General features: G+C 39.9%; 1 protein-coding gene across 2 annotated transcripts; it reads right to left on the bottom strand.

The window, feature by feature from the left end:
- Positions 1–817: 817 nt before the first annotated feature.
- zmynd8 (zinc finger, MYND-type containing 8) lies at positions 818–17,210 on the bottom strand. 2 transcript variants are annotated; one of them, XM_058373954.1, is made up of 20 exons: positions 17,077–17,210; positions 11,835–11,905; positions 11,608–11,759; positions 10,457–10,678; positions 8,113–8,226; positions 7,815–7,907; positions 7,639–7,726; positions 7,494–7,549; positions 7,315–7,392; positions 7,097–7,212; positions 6,520–7,010; positions 6,281–6,418; positions 5,998–6,153; positions 4,910–5,455; positions 2,900–3,358; positions 2,608–2,810; positions 2,319–2,399; positions 2,130–2,208; positions 1,781–2,020; positions 818–1,594 (listed from the first exon to the last, which is right to left on the bottom strand). In XM_058373954.1, exons 1-20 carry the CDS (start codon positions 17,088–17,090, stop codon positions 1,419–1,421), a joined length of 3,573 nt encoding a protein of 1,190 aa, XP_058229937.1. In that variant the 5' UTR covers positions 17,091–17,210; the 3' UTR covers positions 818–1,418. The 2 variants fall into 2 exon arrangements, with proteins under 2 accessions (XP_058229937.1, XP_058229936.1); XM_058373953.1 differs by lacking the exon at positions 17,077–17,210 and having other exon boundaries at positions 11,835–13,718.
- Between the last annotated feature and the right edge of the window lie 6,472 nt (positions 17,211–23,682).

Genomic DNA, 23,682 nt, shown 5'->3' with positions numbered 1-23,682 from the left:
GTCAGTTATGACCTTCTAAGCCTCAGCTTTGGTTAGTTTGCTGGACCACTATATTTCTGCTGATCATACAGGGGGATTATAAACATAAACATAACTTTCCTGGCAGAAAATAAAAAATAATAAAGTCAGACAACGATCAGTCAAAATGATCCAATAGTAAGATTCAACCGGTTAGAAAAGCAGCAGTGAAGAGTCTCATAATTCTGTGTTAATAATGACTGAGATGAAAATATTGATCTGATATTAATTTTTTTTTAAAAGAACAATTTTAATGCAAAAAAAGAACAAAATAGTTTGGTCAGATGTATTTAAGGTTAAAAAAAAAAGAAAAGAAAAGAAATAATAAAAAAGAACCCAAAATGGGCAAAGTGCGAGTGAAGGCAAAGGAGTTTAAATAATAAAAATAAAGCATGTGATTATTTAACAGCAATCAGTCCAACATCTTATGATACACCACGGTTGTATCATACCATGCCATATTTAATACACTTTGATTCAAGAAAGAAAAAGATAATAACACCACTTGGGAACACTAATATTAATAGACAATCTAATCAAACTTTTTTTTGTCCTTGCAAACTGCAAATATTTTTAGTGATGGATGCATAGAGAAAATAAAATAGAATGTTTCCTATTACCAAACAAAATGTCGGATGAATTTAAATATGAATATAAACCAATATTCATTATTTTTTTTTACAATTAAAAAATAAAAAGAAACTCTGACATTTGTTATACCCAACCCCTATATAAAGCTCATATATATATATATATATATATATATATATATATATATATATATATGTATGTAGATATATATATATATATTTAATAAGAAATAGACAACCTGCAATAAAAATGTAACACATGACCGCCTCTTCAGAATGAGCCGTGAACATCACTTTATCATTTTACATATATCAGCCACATCCAGAGGGTGTTTCAGTTATGACACTTAAACCATATTTACCCAGATACATTCAGCTCATTAACGTGTTTATATCTTCATAACTCCGCTCTAGCTGGTGAGAGGACCAAATAGGATTTGAATAATTGTACAAAAAACATGGACTGAGCGCTAAAAGACCACTGCTTTGTGTAAATATAATTCACTGTAATCATGTTAATAAGCCAATCAGAAAAAAACGGACTTTGAGTAAGAACTGTGTATTAAAAAAAATGTTTTTAACAAAAGTAAGTCACTAAAGAGGTCTGGTTGTGTCTTTAATGCTGTATCCAACTGAGATCAGAACATGGAACTATTATTGATGCAAATACATAAATCAGCCTCCCAAAGTGTTAAACACAGATCCTGGCAAGACAACAACATGAAAAGTATTTTTGTTTGTAGTGACAGAACTTGACTATGTTTTGTACATATGTGCAGTTATAAGTGCAGTAGCTGGAATGTCTATGAGCTAGGACACACTGACGGTGACACTGTCCTTTGATTTGTCCACATCGCTGTCCTTGTCTGTAGGAGGAGCTCCTGCAGTCTCTCGAGGCGAGTCCTGACCGTTGTTGGGATGGCCAGAAACCTTAGAAATGCCGTCTGTGTTTGATTCAGTGTCTGGCTCTTGCTGTGACGATGTTGCTAAAAAAAATTACAAAAGGGTGGGGTTATGAGACAAAATCAATGTTGAAGGCAGGAGTGGACAAATCACTACTCAAGTAGTAAGGTACATTGAAGTTACTCCTGTGGGCTAGTTAATACATTTATGATTTGTCCATCCATGAAACTTGAGAACACAACAGAATGTGACAGTGCTTTTTATCGTACCAGACTGCGTGCAGGACTTCATGTGTTCTGGCCAGTGTGCTTGTTGGCAGGGGTAATCACAGTAGCTTGTGTTCCAGCAGCAATAGAAAATGGCCTCTTTCTTGCAGTTGGCACACCACTGCTTCTTCTTGGTCTCATCGACTGCCTGCTGTTTCTCCATCTCCATTTGCTTCTTCACTTCTGCGACCAACCGTTCCCGCTCCTGCTCCAGACTCTGCCGCATCTCCGCCATGGTCAGCTCTGAGTCCAGCGCAAGACGAATAAGTGTAAAAAAAAAAAGGCTTTTCCTTTTTTTCACAGCACGATATATGAGAACTAAATGGTACTAAATGGACTGAAAATGACAAACCTAAATTGTGCTTCATCTCTGATAATTCCTGTTGATGGAGCCACTGCAGCTTTTCGATTTCAATCCGTAACCGCCTGATCTGAAAGGCACAATAAGAGCATATCACTGGTTCTTTTATGTAAGTTGGCAAAAATGTATTATCGTACACTTTTATCATGAGCACTGTATTCATTTTTCAGTGTTTCATACTTCAGCTATTGTGTTTCCTGAGGTGCTCTTGGAGAGGTCATTGTATATTTCCGTCATTGTCCCCTTGATTGCATCCATGATCTGTCGATACACATTTTAATTATTATGCTCAAATCAGTGACATCTCAATAATGCATTGCATTAAAAGAATCTGTTACCATTCAATTTTAAACCACACAGTCCCTCACACATCATAGATCACATAGATCGCTCTTAAAAACTCAAATAGTAAGAAAGATTTATTCCTCTAAATCTGTTTTTTTTCCCCAAAAGAGATCTGGAATCTTACTTTGTTGGTATATTTTGCAATGTCAGCTGCCACGTCAGCAGAGGTGGTGGGGATTTGTAGATCTCCAGCCATGGAGGATGATGAGGATGAGGAGGAAGAGCTAACCGTGACACCTGCCATTATGGCTGCAGACACAGGGGTGCTGGTGACCAGCGTGACAGCCGAGGTCGACGTGCTGTGTGGGGAATCTTTCTGCTGCACAGCTATGAGAAATAAAGTAGTTTGTAATTAATTAATTGAAATAAATTGTATCTGTCTAAATCGTGTTTAAACTTAACTGGGGCCTACCTACCCTTAACAGCCTGTCGTGTCTGATATCGAGTGCTGGATGAAGACGGTGAAGACGATGCCTGCTGTGCTTGTGATAACGTCTGTGCCTGGCTGTGAGGCTGTGTGTGGCTCTGCTGCTGCCGCTGCACCTTCTGCATGTGCCACTTCTGAGAGGACGTCTGAAACTTGGTCCCGGGGTTCCACACGACGGCTCGCTCTACCACCGGCACACTCTCACGGGGCAGCAGGGGGCGCTGTTTCTTCACCGTGCTGGTGGGGGTGGAGGAAGGCAGGGCTGTTGGTAGAGCGGTGTTAGGCAGGGAAGAAGAGACGAGGGTGGTACTGCTAGGGACAGCGGGGATGGTGACTACATTTAGAGGGACTGCCATGGGAGACTGAGAAGGGTCTTTGAGGCCTGGTGTGGAAGAGGGTGTTGAAGGAGTTTGTGATGGTGCGAGACTTCCTGCTGGAGGTCCTTTAGCTAAAGGATACAAATATATAAAAAGAAATAAGATACATGTATAATAAAGCATAAGATAGATACACAGATATAGATATGAGAGTGGTTTGAATCTGCTCTAATATATGTAATTATTATTATAGTGTATAAAATAAATACTTGTATATGGTGTACTATTTTATTCTTATATTGCCATTTTAGGTACTGACCAGGCATAACATTATGACCACCTGGCTAATATTGTGTTGGTCCCCTATTTGCTGCCAGAACAGCCCTGACTCATCATGCACTGTTTATTCTGCCAGCTTTCTATCAGAACCAGCATTAACTTCTTCAGCAATTTGAGCAACAGTAGCTCATCTGTTGGATCAGGATCACACGGGCCAGCCTTCACTCCCCACATGTATCAGTGACCCTTGGCCGACCATGACCCTGTCACCGGTTCACCACTGTTCCTTCCTTGGACCACTTTTGATAGATACTGACCATTGCAGACCGGGAACACCCCACAAGAGCTGCAGTTTTGGAGATGCTCTGATCCAGTCGTCTATCTATCACAATTTGGCCCTTCGTCAAACTCACTCAAATCCTTACGCTCGCCCGTATTTCCAGCTTCTAACACATCAACTTTGAGGACAAAATGTTCACTTGCTGCCTAATATATCCCACCCACTAACAGGTGCCATGATGAGGAGATCATCAGTGTCATTCACTTCACCTCTAAGTTGTCATAATGTTATGGCTCATCTGTGTATAAATACAGTTTATATGAAATGTTACATAGCCAGACCCTATTCTCACCCTAAGCCTAAATTTAACATGATGTAATGAAGTTATCTGACATCACTCTCAGAGAATGTGTAACATTGTTAGCAAGAAAACCATAAGGTTAAATTCTCCTATCATTATATGAACATTAAAGCAACTTGTTTTTTGAGAACACAATCCTGCCTGCTTGGTTTCTACTGGCTCACAAGAAAAAGGCTTGTGAATTGACAGGCCAAAATTCACCTAGATGAAGTGAAAGTAAGCTCTACCAGAAACGAATGCGTATCATTTACATCCTGTGTCCTTTAAATATACTCCACTTTTACCATGTATATGAGCACGCATGCAACTGCTACACAAGTGGCATCGCTCAACTACACGCTCATGTATCTTCTGTACATATGAAGGATTACAAGCAGCAGACTGAACATCTGAGCCAAAACTTTGCACAGCAATTTGAAACATACCAATGAGCTCTGTTTCTCTTTAAAAACTTTCTGGTTGTGATTACTGACATGATCTGCATCCCGAAAATCCCAAAGACTAGTACTTAAAACAGACTTTTTTGGTAGGTTTAAGAAGATAAAAAACGAATTGTAATAGGAAAACCGTTCATAGTGAGTGACTTGAGACACAACATTAGATTTTTTTGAGACACAATAAATTCTAAAAGCTACATGATAAAGACAGATGTCTTCCACACTGATGGACTTCATCAAAGATCAGGTATCTAAAAGTTCTTTATAAATAAACTTGTGTGGCTTAATGTTTAGTCTTTGGATGTTGAGTGGACACAGAACTCACCCTCTGTCTTGGAGGCTGCGGGCTCTTTGAGTGCGGTGACAGCGGCTGAGTCTTTCCTACGCCTCTTCCTCTCTCTCCCTCCAGGTTCTTCTCCCAAATCAATCACTAGCTCTCGCTCCGAGTCTGAATCCATGTCTACGTCGACAGACACAGGCTGCCTGGCTTCTTCTGTTACCTTGGACTTCTCTCTTGTACCCGGAGACGCCGGTGCTGCTTTGGGCACTTCTTTGTCCAACTCGACAACTGGCTTTTCTTTTGCTTGAGAGACACCACTTCCTACTTTCTCACCTTTAGTCAGTGAACTAGATGTACCAGATGAGTCTGTGCTACTGTCCTTGTCTTCGCCAACAGGGGATGTTGGTTTGGGTTTCTTTTTCGATAGCTCTTTCTCTGTTTTTTCATTTTCAGCAGCGGAGTCCTTGGCGCTCTTTGGTTTTTGATCGTTGTCACTGGCGTACTCGCTGTCGCTGGAGTCAGACTTGTCAGAGTCGTCCGAGTCGCTGTGCTCCTCATCTTTGTACACATCCTCTGATATTTCGTCTATACCTGTTTAAAGCAGAGGTAAGAAGTGGCAAGTTTTCTTAGGCATGGTTTCTTTCTTCTTTCAAGTCAGTCAGAAAGAACAAACACCTTCCGCACAGAAAACAGACTAGTTCCTATAAAAATGGACATTTTCCAACTTGCCTATCCAAAAAAGCTAGGTTGAAAATTACCAGAAAATTTTCTCTGAATTTATTTGCCTAGATCTAGTTTCTATTGAGATAGCTATCATAAAGGCTCACAAAGTCATCAGGTTAGGTCAAAGAAAGAAGAAAGGTCAGCTTTAGTTAGCCCACATTCCAGTTAAAATTCACGTCTGAATTTATTCATCGACTTGTGATTTGTTTCTTTTAAAATGTTTATTATTTCATTTATTACTGTCCAGTTTTACATCCAGCAATTCAGATTACATTAGTACTATTATTACAACTTAAAATGGCCTCACTATTACTTTTTTGACATTGATGTAATATTAACAGAAGACTTCTTACAAGTCTTCTTTTCTATTCTTTAATTGCAATAAGTCTTTCTTGTGTCTGTGAGCTCACCCAGTTGGGCTTTGCAGCTCTCAATGGTCTTGTCGAGGTTGAGCTGGAACCGGCTCCTGATCTGTCTTTTGGGAGAAGTGAGTGAGGCCTGAGCACCCTGCTGCTGCTGTACGGTCTCGCTCAGCTCCTTTAGGTCCATCTCAGCCTTGCTACGGTCTGAAACAAGCCACCAGACATACATCACACATGAGCGGATTAGTCACAGGTTTTCTAAAGCATGACATGAGCAACTCTGATAACTTTTAACTACAGTACAGCTTTAATTAGAGAGGAAACATCTTACCGAGGTTAAGGTTTAAGATGCTGCCTGTAGTGGGGGTCTTCTCTTGTTTAATGGGTGTGTTTGGGACTGTACAGTGGAATGGTTTGGGGCTGTCCATGGCGCTGCCTGCAGGCCCGGCTCGCGGAGCAGCAGGGGAGGCTGTGGATATCAAGGGGCTGCTTAATTTGGATGCATTTATAAAAGGGCTACTTCATTTACAATCAACATAATTATCAACATAATCAGTTTAGCACTACTACCTGTGCTATCTAGTGAATCTTCTCCTGTGCTGTGGTGTTGCAGAAGCGCTCTGGTCTGGCTCTTTTCTCCGCCCTCCTGCTCACCATCAGAGCCGGTATGGGCAGAAGAGTTAGTGCTCATTGGTGATCGCGGTATGTCCGGCACAGTGATCCGCCTACCAGTAGTCCCTCCGCCACCCATGCCGGACGATACCATGCCCTTGCCTACGTGTGATGCTGTCATATCAAAGCTGAGCTTGATCTTCTCCTGTTTTTCAGGTTTGACTGAGCCAGCGCCAGGGTTCGCTGGGTCGAGCAGCATTTGGAACTGGTTGTCGGGCGTGTAGGGTGTGCGGAAGGGGGCGTAATTGAAGACGGCAAATTTTTTCCGAATGTTCTCCACATAGACCTCCATCTCCTGCATGGCGCTGTTGAAGATGCTTTTGGTCTTCTTCACGGAGAAAGGAATCTCTTTAGACATGAGGTAGCAGTTATTGATTGGTACCCAGGCCCTGAAAAGAAAAAAAAGGAACGTAGCATAAATGAATAGAACGCAGTACAGGAAATGATAAGCATGTGTAGATTTTTAATAACATACCGGTCATGTTGTCCAAAGAATCGTGCATCTACTTGCCCATCTTTGTCTCGTAGAGCTTTGGCAGGCCAGAATGGAAAACCCTTAAGTTTGGCCCAGACTAGGGGATGAGGGTTACTCTGAAATAGATAGCAAACCAACCAAAGAGGCTGTTAAGTCACATAATTTTAGTAATATTAATGCATTAATAATGACATATTTATATAGTAAGTACTACTTACACACGGCTCACAAAACCAGTTGTCCCTCTTCTGGCAGGCTGAAAGATAGCATTCTGGACAGACCTCAATTTCATTCATCTGTAAAACAGAAAACAGCTGAGAAAAACCTGGACCAAAATCTGCATTTTCATTTAAACTTTTGCATTTATCTAAATCTTTTCAAACCCTGCTTTACTCACTTCATGTTCACAGATCTTTATGATAACTTTAGCTGTTGTGGTGAGCTTATGGTTTCCTGGAAAATATAAAGAGAGATTTTTTTTCCACACAAATCAATAAATAAGAGCAGCACATTAATATGTATGCATCAGTTTTATGTCCAACCTCCGTTGTAAATAATGCAGTTGTGCAAAATCCACTTCACATCAGCCAGGAATGCTTCAGTCGAGCCATACATTTTCTTTTTGATATTCTAAATAGGAATGAAAAAAAATCTTAAAACAGGCTCCAGTCCAAAGCAAAGAACATATTAGTGCAAGATGAGTTTTTGGAAGTTTTACCTTTTCTAATGTACAGAGATCCATGGGATGAAAAATATACTCTGCATAATCAGGATGTTGATCAAGACATACTGGCTTCTGAAACGGTTCTGTCTGGAGAGAGAGATAGAGAGACAGAGAGAGAGATAGAGACTGAAATATTTTAATTTCCTCAATTATGTAAAATAGCATCTACGGAAGGAATTGTGTATTTATTCTAACTTAATTTAGCTCCTCATGTAGAAAACACTATACAGCTGCTAAAATGGATGTCACGTAAGTAAATTTTCACAGTGAGATCTGGGCTGTGAGCACTTACACCCGGCTGTTTCATCTTCTGGAGGGCAAACTTGAGAAGGTAAGACAGCTGGTCCAGTGTGAGCATGGTCATCGCCTTGCTCTGGGTCTCAATGCACTCTGCGACGGTTATTTTCTGAAAAAGAAGATGCGTTATATTTTGACACACCTCTTAAACCTATTTTTAACATTAACAACTGATACATTAAACAGTCTGTCAGCATAGTGACTTAATAAACTTCCTAGTGAACTTTTTTGCTGCTTCAAGAGGGACAATAATTCATAGAGATGCCATCAGGTCTTTCGTTTCATTAGTTTATTTACCTCAAACACAGAACTGACTCATATGACCTTTAATGGCTTTCAAAGCTCATTTGACCTTTTCGTGTACACTATTTTGGCTACGAACTACTATGCAGTGTATATTCCTATGTGTGTTAATGCTGAGTAGTTCTATCGTGCATTTCTTTTAAACAGTAAAATGAATGAGTATTAGCAGACTGCACAGCGGTTGAGGCCAGATGTACACTATATTGCCAAAAGTTTTGGGACACCTGCCTTTACATGCACATGAACTTTGATGACATCGCATTCTTAATCCCTAGGGTTTAATATGGAATCGGCCCGCCCTTTGCAGCTATAACTGCTTTAACTCTTCTGGGAAGGCTTTCCACAAGGTTTAGGAGTGTGTTTATAGGAATTTTTGACCATTCCTCTAGCAGCGCATTTGTGAGGTCAGGCACTGGAACTTTCACTGGAACTAAGGGGTCAAGCCCAACCCCTGAAAAACAACCCCACACCATAATCCCCCCTCCACCAAACTTTACACTTGGCACAATGCAGTCAGGAAAGTACCGTTCTCCTGGCAACCGCCAAACAGACTCATCCATCAGATAGCCAGACAGTCACTCCAGAGAACACGTCTCCACTGCTCTAGGGTCCACAGTCTGTGTGCTTTACGCCACTGCATCTGATGCTTTGCATTGCCCTTGGTGATGTAATGCTTGGATGCAGCTGCTCGGCCATGAAAACTAATCTGAAGGCCACACAAAGTTTAGAGGTCTGTAGCTGCTGAAAGTTGATGACTTCAGCATGCGCCGACCACGCGCTGTGATTTTACGTGGCCTACCACTTTATAGCTGAGTTTGTTCACAGTTGCTTCCACTTTGTTATAATACCATGGAATATTTAGTAGTGAGGAAATTTCACGAATGGGCTTATTACACAGGTGCCAACCTTTCACTGTACCATGCTCAAATTCATTGAGCTCCTGAGAGTGACCCATTCTTTCATAAATGTTTGTAGAAGCAGTCTGCATGCCGAGGTGCTCGATTTTATACATCTGTGGCCATGGAAGTGATTGGAACACCTGAATTCAATGATTTGGAGGGGTGTCCCAAAACTTTTGGCAAAAAGCCAAGACTACAGTTTCTGGGGATGTGTTTTTTGTGTATGATAGCATCCTGATAGAGTTCACCTGATCTTTCCAAGCTTCAGAGACCTAATTCATGACCCTAAAGACTGGTTGGTGATATATGATTGCAGGCAGGTAAATAACTGGAGGGTACAGTTGATTATAATCTAGTTATTTGTACCAAGACTCATAATGTGTGTTCCTTACAAACGATATATTGCCATTGGTCATTTGCGACTTCACACCCTTTCCAATATCACATGACAACTATCAACTTGGCGAGTTAAAAGGTTTGCAAGTGCTTAAAACATTCAAACACCCTCAGAGGATAGCACTACCTGCTCTCTTCCACATACATGAGCTCACAGAAGCTTATGATTGGCTATGATTAATATTGAAAGGAAAGAGTATAATTAGAGTGCATCCCTCCCACCCAGAGAGCATGGCTAGATGGCTGGGATGGCTGTGGCATCATCGTGACTCAAATCTCCTGCGGGTAAAGCGAACATGTGTAGCTTTTAAACCTCAGTGGAAGACAGGAAGTAGCGGTGGAGTGCTCACAAAACGCAACCTTACCTTCTTTTGTTGCTTTCCACTAGAAATGTGTACAAAATGTACAAACATACCACGCAAAAACTCGTGACATGGAAAAACAAAGCCACTCGGTCAGTCCTACACACTTTTCAGCACTTGAATTATTTACATTGCTGCGGAGACACCCTTGCCAATTATCTGTGATCTGACACGTCTTCAGGCTTCTGATTCGGCAAAAAATATATAATCTTTGCAGCTTTTATTTTTAATGAAATCATGAATCAAGGAGCTTTCGTTATTTACAAATCACAACGTGCCTGGAAAACATACCAATTGTGTTGAAATAAGTATTTCAAATAATATTTTAAAGGCACAATTGATCTCGCATACTGGTGGCAGTGCTAGTGTGTGCCAGTACCTCACACTCAGGACAGAACCAGTCGCCTTCCGGCTCAGCAGCCAGTTTGAGACACTTGGCATGGTAGACGCGTGGGCAGAGCTCACAGCAGAGCACCTGGCCCTCGCGGTGGCACACCCAGCAATAGAAGTCGTTCCTGCCGTCCTGCGGTACAACATCAACAGGGTCTGTGGTGAGTGCGGGCTGCTTCACATAGTAAAAGGGACCATGTCTTAGTTCGGACTGGAACGTAGGCGAGAAAAACAAGAGAGCGGGGGTTTCAAAATAAAGACAATGCAGCTCATGACACACAGAGGTAACACCGCAGATGTACATATTACAGACCTAGACAGATGCCACACAACTGAAGTCATTGTTCCAAATCAGCACACTCACTTGCAGTTAGGTAGCTTAGTAATCATTACATGAATTTTCATCCAATTTATCCTTATTATCTACCTATTGTGACCTGTAGCTTCTAACACACATGAATTTGTAGCTACAAGCGCAAATTTATCCTTTCTGAGCTTCAAGCAATCTAATCTTCCAAGCTATGTTTGCAGAGAAGTTCAGACTTACGTTCACATTAGATTCAAATAATCACTTTTCCCTGAAATCACTGAGACATTCCTTACGTTGTAGAGAAATGTTTCTTTTGCACAGCGGCAAAAGTAAAGGCTGACCTCACTAGCTGTGTCATGCAATCCCTGCGTGCTTTACTTAGTCAGTATAAAAGAAAGCACAACTGCAATCTTAAGCCAGATAAAATGAATCGAGAGCAGGCTTATCACATTATATTCTTTGAGTTGGCCAAGGAATTTACCTGCCATTTCAAAACTGTCCACAGATACAACCAAGATACTCCATCTATGAAGCAAAATAAATCAACTGAGGAGCCACACTGTTAAATGTGGGGATTTTTTTTTATCATTTATTAAAATAATATATATAATATTATAATATAATATTATAATTTGCAGTCTGAATTTGTTTGCCTGAAAATCAAGACACAGAGGTCTGACACAGTGCTAGAGGAACCACTTAATGCATCAGGATAATAACAGGTGGTATGTAGTGACAATAGATATGATGTGATGTCAGGGTTATCACTCAAAAAGCAAAGGTAAACCTATTGTTCAAGTTTCGAGAACAGATTAAAGAAAGCACTGAACCTGATCTTTGCTGCTGTTGACGGCTCCTGGTTTCTTCTTCTTTTTGACAGGGCTAGGAGAAGCTTCTGAAGGTGAGTGTCCATTGGATGAATGTGGCGGGCTAGGTGCTTTGCGCTTTGGGGCAGTACGCTCCACTGACCCTGGATCAGACACTGCATGAAGCAAAACTCAAGTTAGAGAAAATGCAGGTCGTATAAGATCATTACAAAATGTTATGTTCTTCATACCTTTGGATCGTGTGGCAATCTCCATCCCTTCAATCGCATCTGATTCGGTTTTCACCTCCTCTTCTGCTAAACTGCCGTACACAAAGAATGTCCACGTATAAATGGTGTATAACAAGTTCTCCTGACCCGAATATAAGGAATTCATGCCATTTTTTCAGATTGAGTGCATTTCTAGTTTCACTAGTTTCCCACACTGTTTCTTGTTGTCATATATAAAACTCGAGTGCTCAGGCATTCTTCTCAGCAAGTTGTGATGTGTGTCTTCGTATTTATATTTTTTTTTAAAAAACCAACAGTGGGGTTTGGTTTCAGTTAAGAAACTCGTTATGGTTAGAATTAGTGATGCATCAAAACTTAAGATGGTACCAGGTATTAATGTACCAAGAGGAAATGTCACGCATGATAGCACTTTACTTCTGTGAGCATTGAGCACTGAGACATGAACAATTCCTTTCCCCGGGCTCTACAATTTGCTTGTGACTCAAAGCACCTTGCACACATTTTTAATGACCATGTTCACTGGTACTGCTGTACCTGCTAAAAAATCGGTGCACTCGTGCTCGCTATAAATAATACTGTTTGATCATAGCATTTTGGAGTGACAGTATACAAGACATTCATTTCGGTAGAAGTATCTTTTTCAAACAAGTACCAAAAACACGTACTTGTACTCATCCATGCTAGTAATAAATGCATGCAGAGAAACAGTCATATAAGTAGTTTCACAGAAAATCCTCAATCGACCATTTGAACAGGTTGTGTAAAAGTGGGGGTGGTTGTGCAACTAGCAGAAGCTTTGATGCAACCAAGTGGCCTCATTGAATTTCTTCTTCTCCGGTTTATTATTTCCACTGCTTTGAGCGTGGAAGAGAGGGAGAGGGTTCTCAGTGAAAGAGCTTCTTTGACAGAAGTCCAGGGTCTCCCTCAGTGTCACTGCAGGAGGCTTTTCAAAACAAGAGAGGTCTGGAGTCCACAGACAAACACTGACAAAAATGCATGCTGCAATCAGGTTTCATACAAAAAAATTTGGACAAGGTCTTTCGTTTGTCTGTGGTTAAATGAAGGTAAACTTCTGAGCCAAACCAAATGGCACGCAAAAACGTGTTGTTCCTTAGGAATAGATTAGATCGGCGAGGCCGAGCCTCCACGTTTGTGATCATGCATGCTTGAAGTCAGCAAATTCAACAAAACATAATAAAAACTATGATCAGTGTAGGCAGTAAGCAGATAGTGGACAATGAAGGAAATGGTTGCCTGTGCAAAATGAATAATGTATCCAGAGGGTGGGGATGATATTGCCTTCCCTCACTCCAGAACACCACCAACACACAGCCTAGTCACAAGGACAGCTTGAGAAAAACAAAGGTAGTTTATATAACACCGAATCAGTCTCCTGGAAAATACACATACAAGAATATTTTATATATATATATATATATATTATGTATATATATACAAAGTGAGCGAAGGCCTTATACATGAAGAGATGCAGCAAGCCTCATAATTAGTATATAGCAATGTAGTATATAGTATATATTATTTGTGTATAGCAATTTCCAGACCACCGCGATGGTACGAGTCGTGACAGTAATGGTGTTCTCACGGGTTATGAAATGACAGACATTGCTGTTGTGCTGTTTCCCCTCTCCACACCATGCCCTGATCTTTCCATCATCAAAACAAAACAACCACCCGCTATCAGCTGCCTGTGCTCTCATCCAATCTAAACATAAGAAGAGGGAAGGAAAAAAATGCAATGCCTATTTCTGCACGCTTTGCACCCTATGACTCACGAATCTTAAGCATGGCATTCAATTACTGTTAATAACATGGTATTAGAAGGATCTTTTGGATACAATTAAGCTACAGAATTCCAGTTTCCAGGATAATCGTCTTCCTGTTGAGGCAGCAATACCTTTGCCTTCTCATGCTGGTTTGATTCTTCCTCTTTCTCCCCTCTGCATTTCTGGGGGAGAAAAAAAATGAAAGCACGCACACACACACACACACACACAAGACAATATTTGCAGAGGCTGTGCACTTGCCATCTTGGCCTCCTTCTCTCATCCACCATGCATGCACCATCCATCCTCAGCAACAGCCATTTCCCCTCGCACAATCAATAGCATCACTTCACCTGGCATTAAACCTTCACACAGCAAGGCAGCATGACACACATATAATCATCTTCCTCGTCACAAACACTGACATCGCACTAACCGTCACATGAAGTTAAACAATCGATGCATAATAACAGCATACCTTATTTTTCTTTACGTGCACAGTGAACAGGTTCTTCAGGCAGGGCTTTTTTTTTTTTTTATTGGTTCTTTTTCCCTTCAATTATAATAGCTGGTAAGGGATGAGACAAAGATGGGTGCAGAATTTTCCAGAAGGGCCTTGCTCTCTCTCCCTGCCGCTCTCGGTGCAATTGTCAATCTTTAACCTCAGCTGTGGGCTGCCGATTGGTTTGAGAGCCACACGGAGGCGCGTGATTGGGCGCTCGGTGCTGTGTGGCACGCTGGCTCTCCCTGCTCTCTCCGCTCTGCTCTGATCCACTGCTGCAATGCAGGGAGGGCTGCTGCTGCCATCCGCCATCAAAAACACACTCCGAATCACACTCCACTTCTACTTTAAGCCTTCACTGACAAGGCAACATGTATATATTCTCTGTAGAGCTACGGCAAAGGCTTCAGATCGACTGCTTTCCCTTCCTAATGCCTCGCCTAATGTCTAAGAGCAGTGACAGGCATCCATTTTCTAGAGCTTTCTGTGGCCACTGTGAGAATGCAAGCTTTGCCAGCAGAGCAGCCCGCAAGAATGCAGTGAGGGCCTTAGATACACACACACACACACTCCCACATAGAGCATAAAGACAAAGAACCAAGAGGAAAATGTAACCTGCCTTATAGGAAACAGCTGTTCTTGGAGAATAACCAGCATTATCAACTGCTCAGATAACTTAAGTGACATAAATACACTAACAAACATACCACCTATATAGATTTTCTCAGTATTATTATATGTAACATACAATAGGCCTAATTGTCATGTAATCAACCCACTATTTTCAATACTAAAAACTATAAATGAGCCCTGAGGTAAGGAAGTGTTCTAACATAAAGCCCTGTAGGCATATTTTTAACAATTACAATAGTTCTATAGTTGTGATCAATTTATTATTGTTACACTGAAGAAGTATTTTATCTTATTTTCGGATCTAGCAACGTTCATGTAGAATGATATAACGCGACACGTAATGTCCCTGACTCGCATTAATAATACAAAATGAAATCTATGTGCTGGTCATAGGGTGTTTTTCTGCAGCTGGAAAGACACTACTGTAAATCAGTTAGCAATGTGACACACCCACACAGTTCTGGTCAGGCTTTCAGTTCTAAGATGTTATATATTTATAACTACATATGCATCAACCAGTGGTAAACGCCAGATTTTCAGCATTGCAAATAGTTTGAAACCATGTTGCTAGGGGCTTCAGATTTGCCCAAACCACTTCCTTCTTACCAATCAAACGGAATACACAATCAGACGCAGGGCCAGTGCTGTGCTAAATTAGCACCTTATGCGTGGCCTAATGTCTGAAAAGAGTCTAAGCAATATTAACAATGTTATCACTATCAGAAAGTAAAGCCACAGAAAAGCAGGTCTCAAATTGTAGTTGTTGTTTGTGGCATGGCATCAACGATCTACATTTAACGTTGATGATATTTCATAATTAACATCACTCATTTCGTTAAATAATAAATGCAGGCCGAACTGTACTGTATATAGTAATTATCTACCTTTCACATATTTTGCTGTCAGTGTAGCCAGTGGGTCAATTGAGTGGACCGCTAACAAAATCCAGACAACTGTGAATAAGCCCAATTAATCAGCTACTTGCTTAGATTCCCAAAGCATTGATTAAAACGAGAGGATCTGACATCTAAATAAACGCAGCCTTTAATCAGGTAGGTCAGACAATTAGTCAGAATTAATCAGAAGGCTTTCATCGGTTATGGCAATGGAGGCGTTATCAAACAACTGAAATGAATTTGAGGAGATTGGCCATCTGTGGATCGAATAAAAAAAAGTTCAAGCCAGGTTTTTGGTCTTGAAGAACAGGCAAATTCATCCAAATCATTATTTCAGCAGAGTACTAAACACAGCCAAATCATATCAGCTTCCCCTAACCATGAGCAATGACAAGAGAGCTGGTTTTGGCTATAGCATTTATTCATTTCTTTATTTCTTTATTTCACCAAACTTGTATGATAGATCACATGAATGCTATGATTCACTCAAACATGCTGTTTTGTTCAAGTGGAAAACACTCATACTGGTTAAGATGTTCTCAGCACACACCAAAACATTGAGAACGTGTTGTATGTCAGAAGTTGTTCAATATTGATTATAAGTTTATATTTTTTTGCAACCCTAGCTGATTCCAAAGTCCAGACACGCTATATATTTCCATATATTTTGAAGGGATCTTTAATTTATTACACACGAGACGCCTCTTCATGGCCACTCTGATTCAGAATAATTTCTATTTTATAAGCAAAATCCTCACTGAGTGTTTGACGTATATAGAACCAGGCCCTACTACATGGGCAAAAAAAAAGAGAAGCTACCTGAAATGGCTGCCAACTGCTATGCATGCTTTAACAAAAACAGTGTCATCAATGCACAGTACAGAAAGCCAGGGCCATACAGTATAGGCTGTGATGTGTGTCAATTATAGACCGTCTTCAGTTTTGTTGGCAGATTATTAATACAGCCAAAGCAAACCACTGCTCTTTTTTATTGTCTTGAACAAAAGACAAGATCTGCAATAAACTGCAGTATACTTGCAGTGCTGCTTATAATGCAAGCCATTCTGCAGCCTGGGTTTCCCCTTACACATACAGGGCCTTCCATTTTGAGAGTCTTGGCCTACACCACTCCTGTATTCCTCTCTTTGCTTGATCAGTGTTACAGCTGAGAAAAAGCACAGAGGTCCATTCTTGTCCTGGGTACACTCATAGCTTAACAAGGGGTTATAAAAACAGCAGAGACACACACAAAATGAAACACATTGCTGCTGAGTCCTGTTCCTGTCAAGATCCAGCTCTGTGCTGTTGGAACAGGATTTTCCCACCTCCCCCCCCAGAATAAAAACCATTGTATTTTTGTGTTAATACCTTGTACACAATTAGTAGATTTACTAAACAGAAAGTGAAAGCATAGAAAGCAAACTTACCTCTGTGGATGCATGGCTTAGAAAAGACTTGTGTGTAATGTCAGTGCTTATTAAAACATGGAGGACAGCCCTCAGCCCTCTCTCACTGCATAAGCACAGCCTCGGCACTCCGAGGCAGCCGAGCCAAAAGCCTGCTGTGATTGGACAATGCTCGCTGGCAAGCTGGAAGGTGGCAGCTGATTGGCTGAATCGCTTCCTGGCTAAGTGTCTTTTGTTCAGTCAAAGCTGGGTTACGGGCACAGCAAGAAGAGCTAGGCCTTGACCAGTGAATCCATATTGAACAAACCAAAAAGCCGATCTGGGAAGAACTGATCTGAACTGTACGCATATTTTTTAAAACCATAATGTAGGCTGAGTACATTAAAACACACACACACACACACAAAAGGAATCCTTGTCACAATGTCAAAGTAATCCACTGAAAAAGGTCATTGTTTTAACAGTTCCTGTTCCCCAAGAAAACATCACGTAGTGCAAATTTATCTACAGTAATGTAATTACTCTGTAATGTTTTGGGGTTTTCGGGACTCTCAGCATTTCTCAGCCCACAGCTCATGGATGACAGAACTAGTCATTTTATGAAAGACAGAACTTTAACCCTTTAAATGCCTACCTCACATCTAGAACAACCTATGACCTAATTCCACCCCCTCTTCTTTGCCCTTCTTTCCCCACACAGTCCCCCAAATCCCTATTATTACTTTACCTTTACCTTTCCTCTACCATTCTTTTAAAACAATTTATTCATTCCAAAACGGGCAATAAAATGTTATTACCAACAATGGTCAATAAAATGTTTATATATAACAAAGAGGTAATTGTATCCATTATAGTATAATGTTCAATAATTAAAATCTAAACTTTACTGTGTAATAGCAAATGTCAAAGGAAAATCAAGGACCCCCAGAGTCCTATTGAATATTAAGCGCACACAACAATGACTCAAAACACATAGGCCATCAATCATCGTCTATGTAGCAGGAACCTGTACGCGACTAAAAATGCTTATATGTTAAATACATCCGTGACTGATTTGAACTTATTTTGTAAATATAAGACAGATTTTGGTGTTTTTCTGACAATAATTCAAAAAGTACAGTGTAAAGGCATATCCTCTCTCCTGTGGTATCAGGGTAGACTACAGTAGATAAGTGGATTACATTTCAAATGATTATTAATGAAGACAAAGTGGCATAAAAGTGGGCTTTTAAAGATTTTTTATTGTTGCCACCCTGTTGGACACTAATGTATCTAAAGTGGTAGCTAATGTAACAGGATCTGTGTCTCTAATGTACCTAAATAGTTTGCAAAGTGCAAGTGCTATTTTGAAACACTAAAGCACACAGAGGTGTACCTGAGTGCGTTGAGGGTTTTTGATAAATCGTAGTAATGAATAAATTTTGGACAGATATATGTGTGCTTATATAGGCCATGGATTAAATAAGGTCCAGACCGAATATTTTTGACTGGTATCCTTTTGACATGGTTGTGCAATCTACTGTCTATAAAACGACAACAATAAAAACTAAATTAAAGCTCTGTCTTAATGTTACACCTTATTTTCATCAGACCAACTAGTTTTGGTCTTTCTGCGAATTTCTTCCGGCTAATTTATGTACAGGATCTGAATATGTTTTGTCTAGGAAGTATCAAGCAAAAATATTTGGCTGTAAAAACTAACAGGTCAGTTATGTGTGTGCATTAGAGAAAAATACAGTAAACATCACAAATAGGCATAACATAACTACTTTGTTGATGGAAATAACCGGATGCCACCTATAGTCACGGGTCTGTCTTATTTCAAGCTTTTATTCAACCTGCAACGCTCGCACCTGGTCAGAAACTGAAAGATGGACATGAACGTCCAGGTGTTTGTAAAATGTCCCGGTTGCTCATATGTTCATGCTCATATTTATAATTATAATTCTTGTAAAACAATCAAATCATGCCAATCCCACTATCATAGGGAGCTGATTATTTTATAAGCTTAATAATGTAAAAACAAGCAAAAACCTTTTACGTAGCTGATTTTGATTTGACCGTAAAACTAGATAAGGTTCTGTACATATGATCATTTAGTGATTTGGGATCTCTGAAAAATGTCTGCTTCCAGTAAATAAATATAATGGTGCTTGTATGCCAGTATTTATATATGGTTTATTCCCAAAATAAATACACTGTGTTATCATGTGGGGTCCCCCCCCACACACACACACAGTAAGGCATTGAGAAAACTCACCTAGCACATAGCAAAAGAGTAAAAAACCATGTTTATGTAAAGTTGTAACTCTAAAGATCGTTTTATTCCTAATACATGACAAATGACATTAATCACAATACACATGATTCTGTTCGCCTCGTTTGGTGCTTTATAGCTACGTACTGGTCATAATGATTCACATAAAGATGTAACTTTGACTTTAGAACTCCATTTTTTGAAATGTGTCGGCTGTCGTGGCCATGTTTTCTTAAATTTCAATAAAGCAAAGATCGTTTCGCTTTTAATTCTAGCCATGAAATGGGAAGGATGGTGTGATGAAGGCGATGCTACATGACCCAAAGGTAACCGCTCGCGCGGCGCCTCGAGCACAGACACCTGAGGTGCGCGCGCATGGTAACACAATCAAGACCTGACCGAATAAAGCCTGTAAATATGATTAATCATAATAGTTAGCACACAAACCTGTAGTGTATGCACTGTAGTGCTTCCATGTCCTCTGGTCCTGTGTCCTCTAATCATGTGCACTGCAATGATGAACGTATGTCCAGCTCCTGACACACCTGACCCAGGTCATCAGCTCAACAAGCTATTAACATTAAATGCAACCAAAGAAGGATTTCTAAAAAAAAAAAAGCATAACTTGTTTTATTCATGCGTTATTAGTCTGTTTAACGTCTTTCTTCTAGTAATCATAACTTACATTAAACTTAATATGTTAAATATTATATAATAGTTAAATAAGTGTATTGGGGGGTGCTGTAGAATTGATCTCCTAAAAGGATTTGCTGGGGCAAAACAACTGAGAAAGTATGCATTTGATTTTCCTAAGGTTTGAAACTCTTTATACATCAAGCTGAATCACACTACAGTCATTTTACTGTCATACTTTAAGGCTAGTGCAGCATATTTTAAGTCATAATGCCACTATATCACTATTTACATGGTGTTTTCTGTTTATTGCACATATCACACCTGCTAAGGTTTTATGTTTTTATAATGAGGAATAATGACGTTTTGCAGTAAGGTACACCTTCAACCATAAAAAGACACTAGTTTTCACTAGTACTTTCTGTCATGAAGTTTGTAAGATAATCTTTCAACTGTTTATTGTTCCCTTTTTGCAGGGGGTCCAATCTTATACACAAAGGGCCGGTGTGGGTGCAGGTTTTCCTTCCAATCAAATATGAGCCAAGTTTTGATCAGTTGACCTTGGCTTTCAAAACACTATGAGTTCTGCATGGTTGCAATGAAAACTTGCACCCACACCAGCCCCTTTCTGATTAACATTGGAAAGTCCTGCCTTATAGCATTAGTAATCCCACACTGATGTTATTGGCAGTAGGAGTTAAACTCAGATTACTAGTCAAATAATAACTATAAGAACTCGCCATGAATGTGAGGTGGGTTCGATTTCCGCTGCTGTAACAAAACACTTAGCTAGCTATTTATTATGAATTTAGCTATAATGCTGAAACAGTTATATAACATCATACCGTAAGTATATTCTTGGCATTTACAGTGGTTCCTATGTTAACTGTTATAGTATTTCACATTTCCATAGGCCATTGTTTAAATACTGAGTTAATATTTAATGTTTATTTTAAATATTTAAATATCTTTAGTAATATTTTACATTGTTGTCAATCTTGCTCGAAAATCTATTCTGTTTTAAATATGTACACCTATTTGGGCTTGTTCAATTATATCATGTACTTTTTCAAGTGAATGACAAAATCTGATTTATGATACATCATCCCGTGTATACATGCATACATGACACAATTAATGCCTCTTTTACCAAACATGTCTAGAGCTGCAATCATTATACACTCTGAGTTTTGAAATATCAATTATTATTATTATTATTATTATTATTATTATTATTATTATTATTATTATTATTATTATTATTATAACTATACTCATAGCCATAAAACTATGACATCATAATAACTAACATATAACCCTAGTTTGCACAAAATAATAAATATTATAGCTATTGAAATATTATTATTTTGAATTATAATGAAATGCTATTTCTTTCTCGTTTTTTCCCCAAACAATTTCTTTATTATATTGCAATTAAACATTGACCTGCTGGTGTCTTCGTGATCTGATCATATCACACGAATTTTATAGTCATAAATGACTGCTGTTTTGCTCTGCATACAGATATCCGTCCACTATATCGTCCTTATATCCGCATGCTGGTCTGTACAAGCACATAATATGTAGAAGCATTATCTGTAAAAGCACATACATGTTTTTACTACACAACAGCCTAGCTGTGCTTTAGTGACTTCTAATATTATAAGCTAACCACTAGAGGAAGCTGTTCACCTAGTCGGCTTTGTCAGTGTGTTGTTTGCAGAGGACAGCTGTCTGTGAGACTCCCTGCTGCATTAATAAATCAAAACACATATATACACACACACACACACACACACACACACACTGGAGGACTCTATACAAGGGATATACAGAGAAAGTAAATATTCGCCTACATTAAAAAGGCATGAACATGCTGTCCAAAGAGTAATTTTCTAAATTCTAATTTATAAAGATTTTGTCATGGATCTCATAAAAATATAGAGGATAGTGTTTGCAAAATTTCACACACAACTTTTATTTTCCACAATAATCCTCTTCCCACTTGATGCCCAAATCCGTTCTACATATCTATTAGGGTTAGATGCAAAACTCTCAAACCTTGAGCCAAAGTGGGGTAGCAGTGGGGGGTGGGGGTTTTGGGGTAGTGGGGGGGGTATCTCTTCTTTGGTTGAGGTAAAGGAGAGAGTCAAGTGATTGGATGCTTGCAGGTAGACGATCTATAGACACACAGACGATTAGGGGCTATCTCCTGTCCTTTCAAACCCCAATCTCTTGTCCTTTTCAAAGGCTACAGAAAGAAGTGGGGGGGTGGATGTGGAACGCATCTCTCACTCTCAAGGGGGGGTTTACTGAGGGTCTTTTTGCTTGAACATGGGGGAAGGGTACAAACAGGTCTATGGGCCTCTGCTGGGTGTCTGAGGAATGTTATTGAGGTGTTCTCACTCTCAAACACACACAAACACACACACAACACACACACACATGTTTTAAAAGTATGAGTAATAGGCAACTCGCTGTTCTGCAGCACACATTTTTTAATGTTCCTTTCCCTATCCACTTCAAAACTTTGGAAATCATTCTAATAATGAAATGCTGTTATAAACGCCTACGTGGAACATGATTTGAGGGTTCTAGGCTGGACCTGGAATGTCAGATTGTCTCATCTCGCCTATTCTGATTTGACAGCACTAAAGAAATTCTGTCGCAGCAGTATCACCATTATATAAACAATATTGATAAGAACACTCGTCACGTGTTTGGGGATCGCCCTTGGTGGCATTTTTCTCTCTCTATTTACGGCTCAGTCCACTTTTTACTTCATTTTGTTACCCTCACAGCAAACTGAGCACTCATATATACAAAATCCAGCTCATTTTGTTGACATAAAGCACGTTATTTATTCATTTATTTTTTGACCTAAAGACGGCTTAAAGTACTGATTCGTGTTGTCGGTTTAGACGGTTTATCAAAGCTAAAGCATTTTCCCGAATTTCAGTTCAGATCAGTGCGCCATTTGCATGTCCACACGTCCTCGTTGGGATGTGATTAGAGGCCGGTGTTGCAGTCATGACAGGAAACAGCAAGCAATGAGCTAATTACAACCCCCTCCCCTTCTTTCTCTCCCTCTCAATCCATTCTTTCCCTTCCCCCTCCCCCCCCTCTCTCTCTCCCTCCCTTCCTCCCTCTTTAGCACTGTCTCCTTCTCCAACAGTTGAAATCCAACACTGGTATGCCTGCGAGGTCACCATGGAGACGAGGCCACTGCTATCTTCCCTCTCCGCCTCTTTGGAGGGCACCTACAGCATCCGTAGGGCCCTAGATAGACTGCATTCACTCCCCCACCGGTTGTCTGACATTTGATTTTGTCTTTCAGAATATATAATCGTCTAAGCTTTACTGTATTCAGAGACAAACTCTCTACATGCATCAAAAAAAAACAAAAACAAACAAAAACAAAGACTGATGCATTTGCTTTTGTTTCTTTGCATATGGTTTTATTACTTGCTATATTTGATTTCTGAAGTGGGAGCTTGTAGAAGGGGGGAAAAATGCTGATGGAATGCTTAATTAAAAATTCAGCACATAGTTCAACAAGTTCAACACACAAACAGAGGGGGACAGCCTGAACCTACGTGCTCCTCCGGGTGCGCTAAAAATAAACGTACTATATATTTTTTTTCTCTCTCTCTCTAATATCTCTACAACTTCCCATCTCCTAGTGGCTGTTTTCAATATGAGGGGGAGTTCATGAACTTGTAGTTCATCCTCTCGAG

The sequence above is a fragment of the Hemibagrus wyckioides genome, linkage group LG21 (assembly GCF_019097595.1).
Source record: "Hemibagrus wyckioides isolate EC202008001 linkage group LG21, SWU_Hwy_1.0, whole genome shotgun sequence".
Classification (NCBI taxonomy): domain Eukaryota; kingdom Metazoa; phylum Chordata; class Actinopteri; order Siluriformes; family Bagridae; genus Hemibagrus; species Hemibagrus wyckioides.
Note: the sequence above shows the minus strand (reverse complement) of the source record. Positions and strands in the feature narration are given on the sequence as shown.

What these genes read in the sequence shown, in the direction of transcription:
- zmynd8 (XM_058373953.1), bottom strand. Translation starts at nt 11,979, where the DNA reads ATGAATTCCTTATATTCGGGTCAGGAGAACTTGTTATACACCATTTAT. An exon ending in CTGCATTATTTACAACGGAG is followed by an intron (nt 7,550 to 7,638) that starts GTTGGACATAAA and finishes TATATTTTCCAG; the next exon opens with GAAACCATAAGCTCACCACA. An exon ending in GACACGACAGGCTGTTAAGG is followed by an intron (nt 2,811 to 2,899) that starts GTAGGTAGGCCC and finishes TATTTCTCATAG; the next exon opens with CTGTGCAGCAGAAAGATTCC.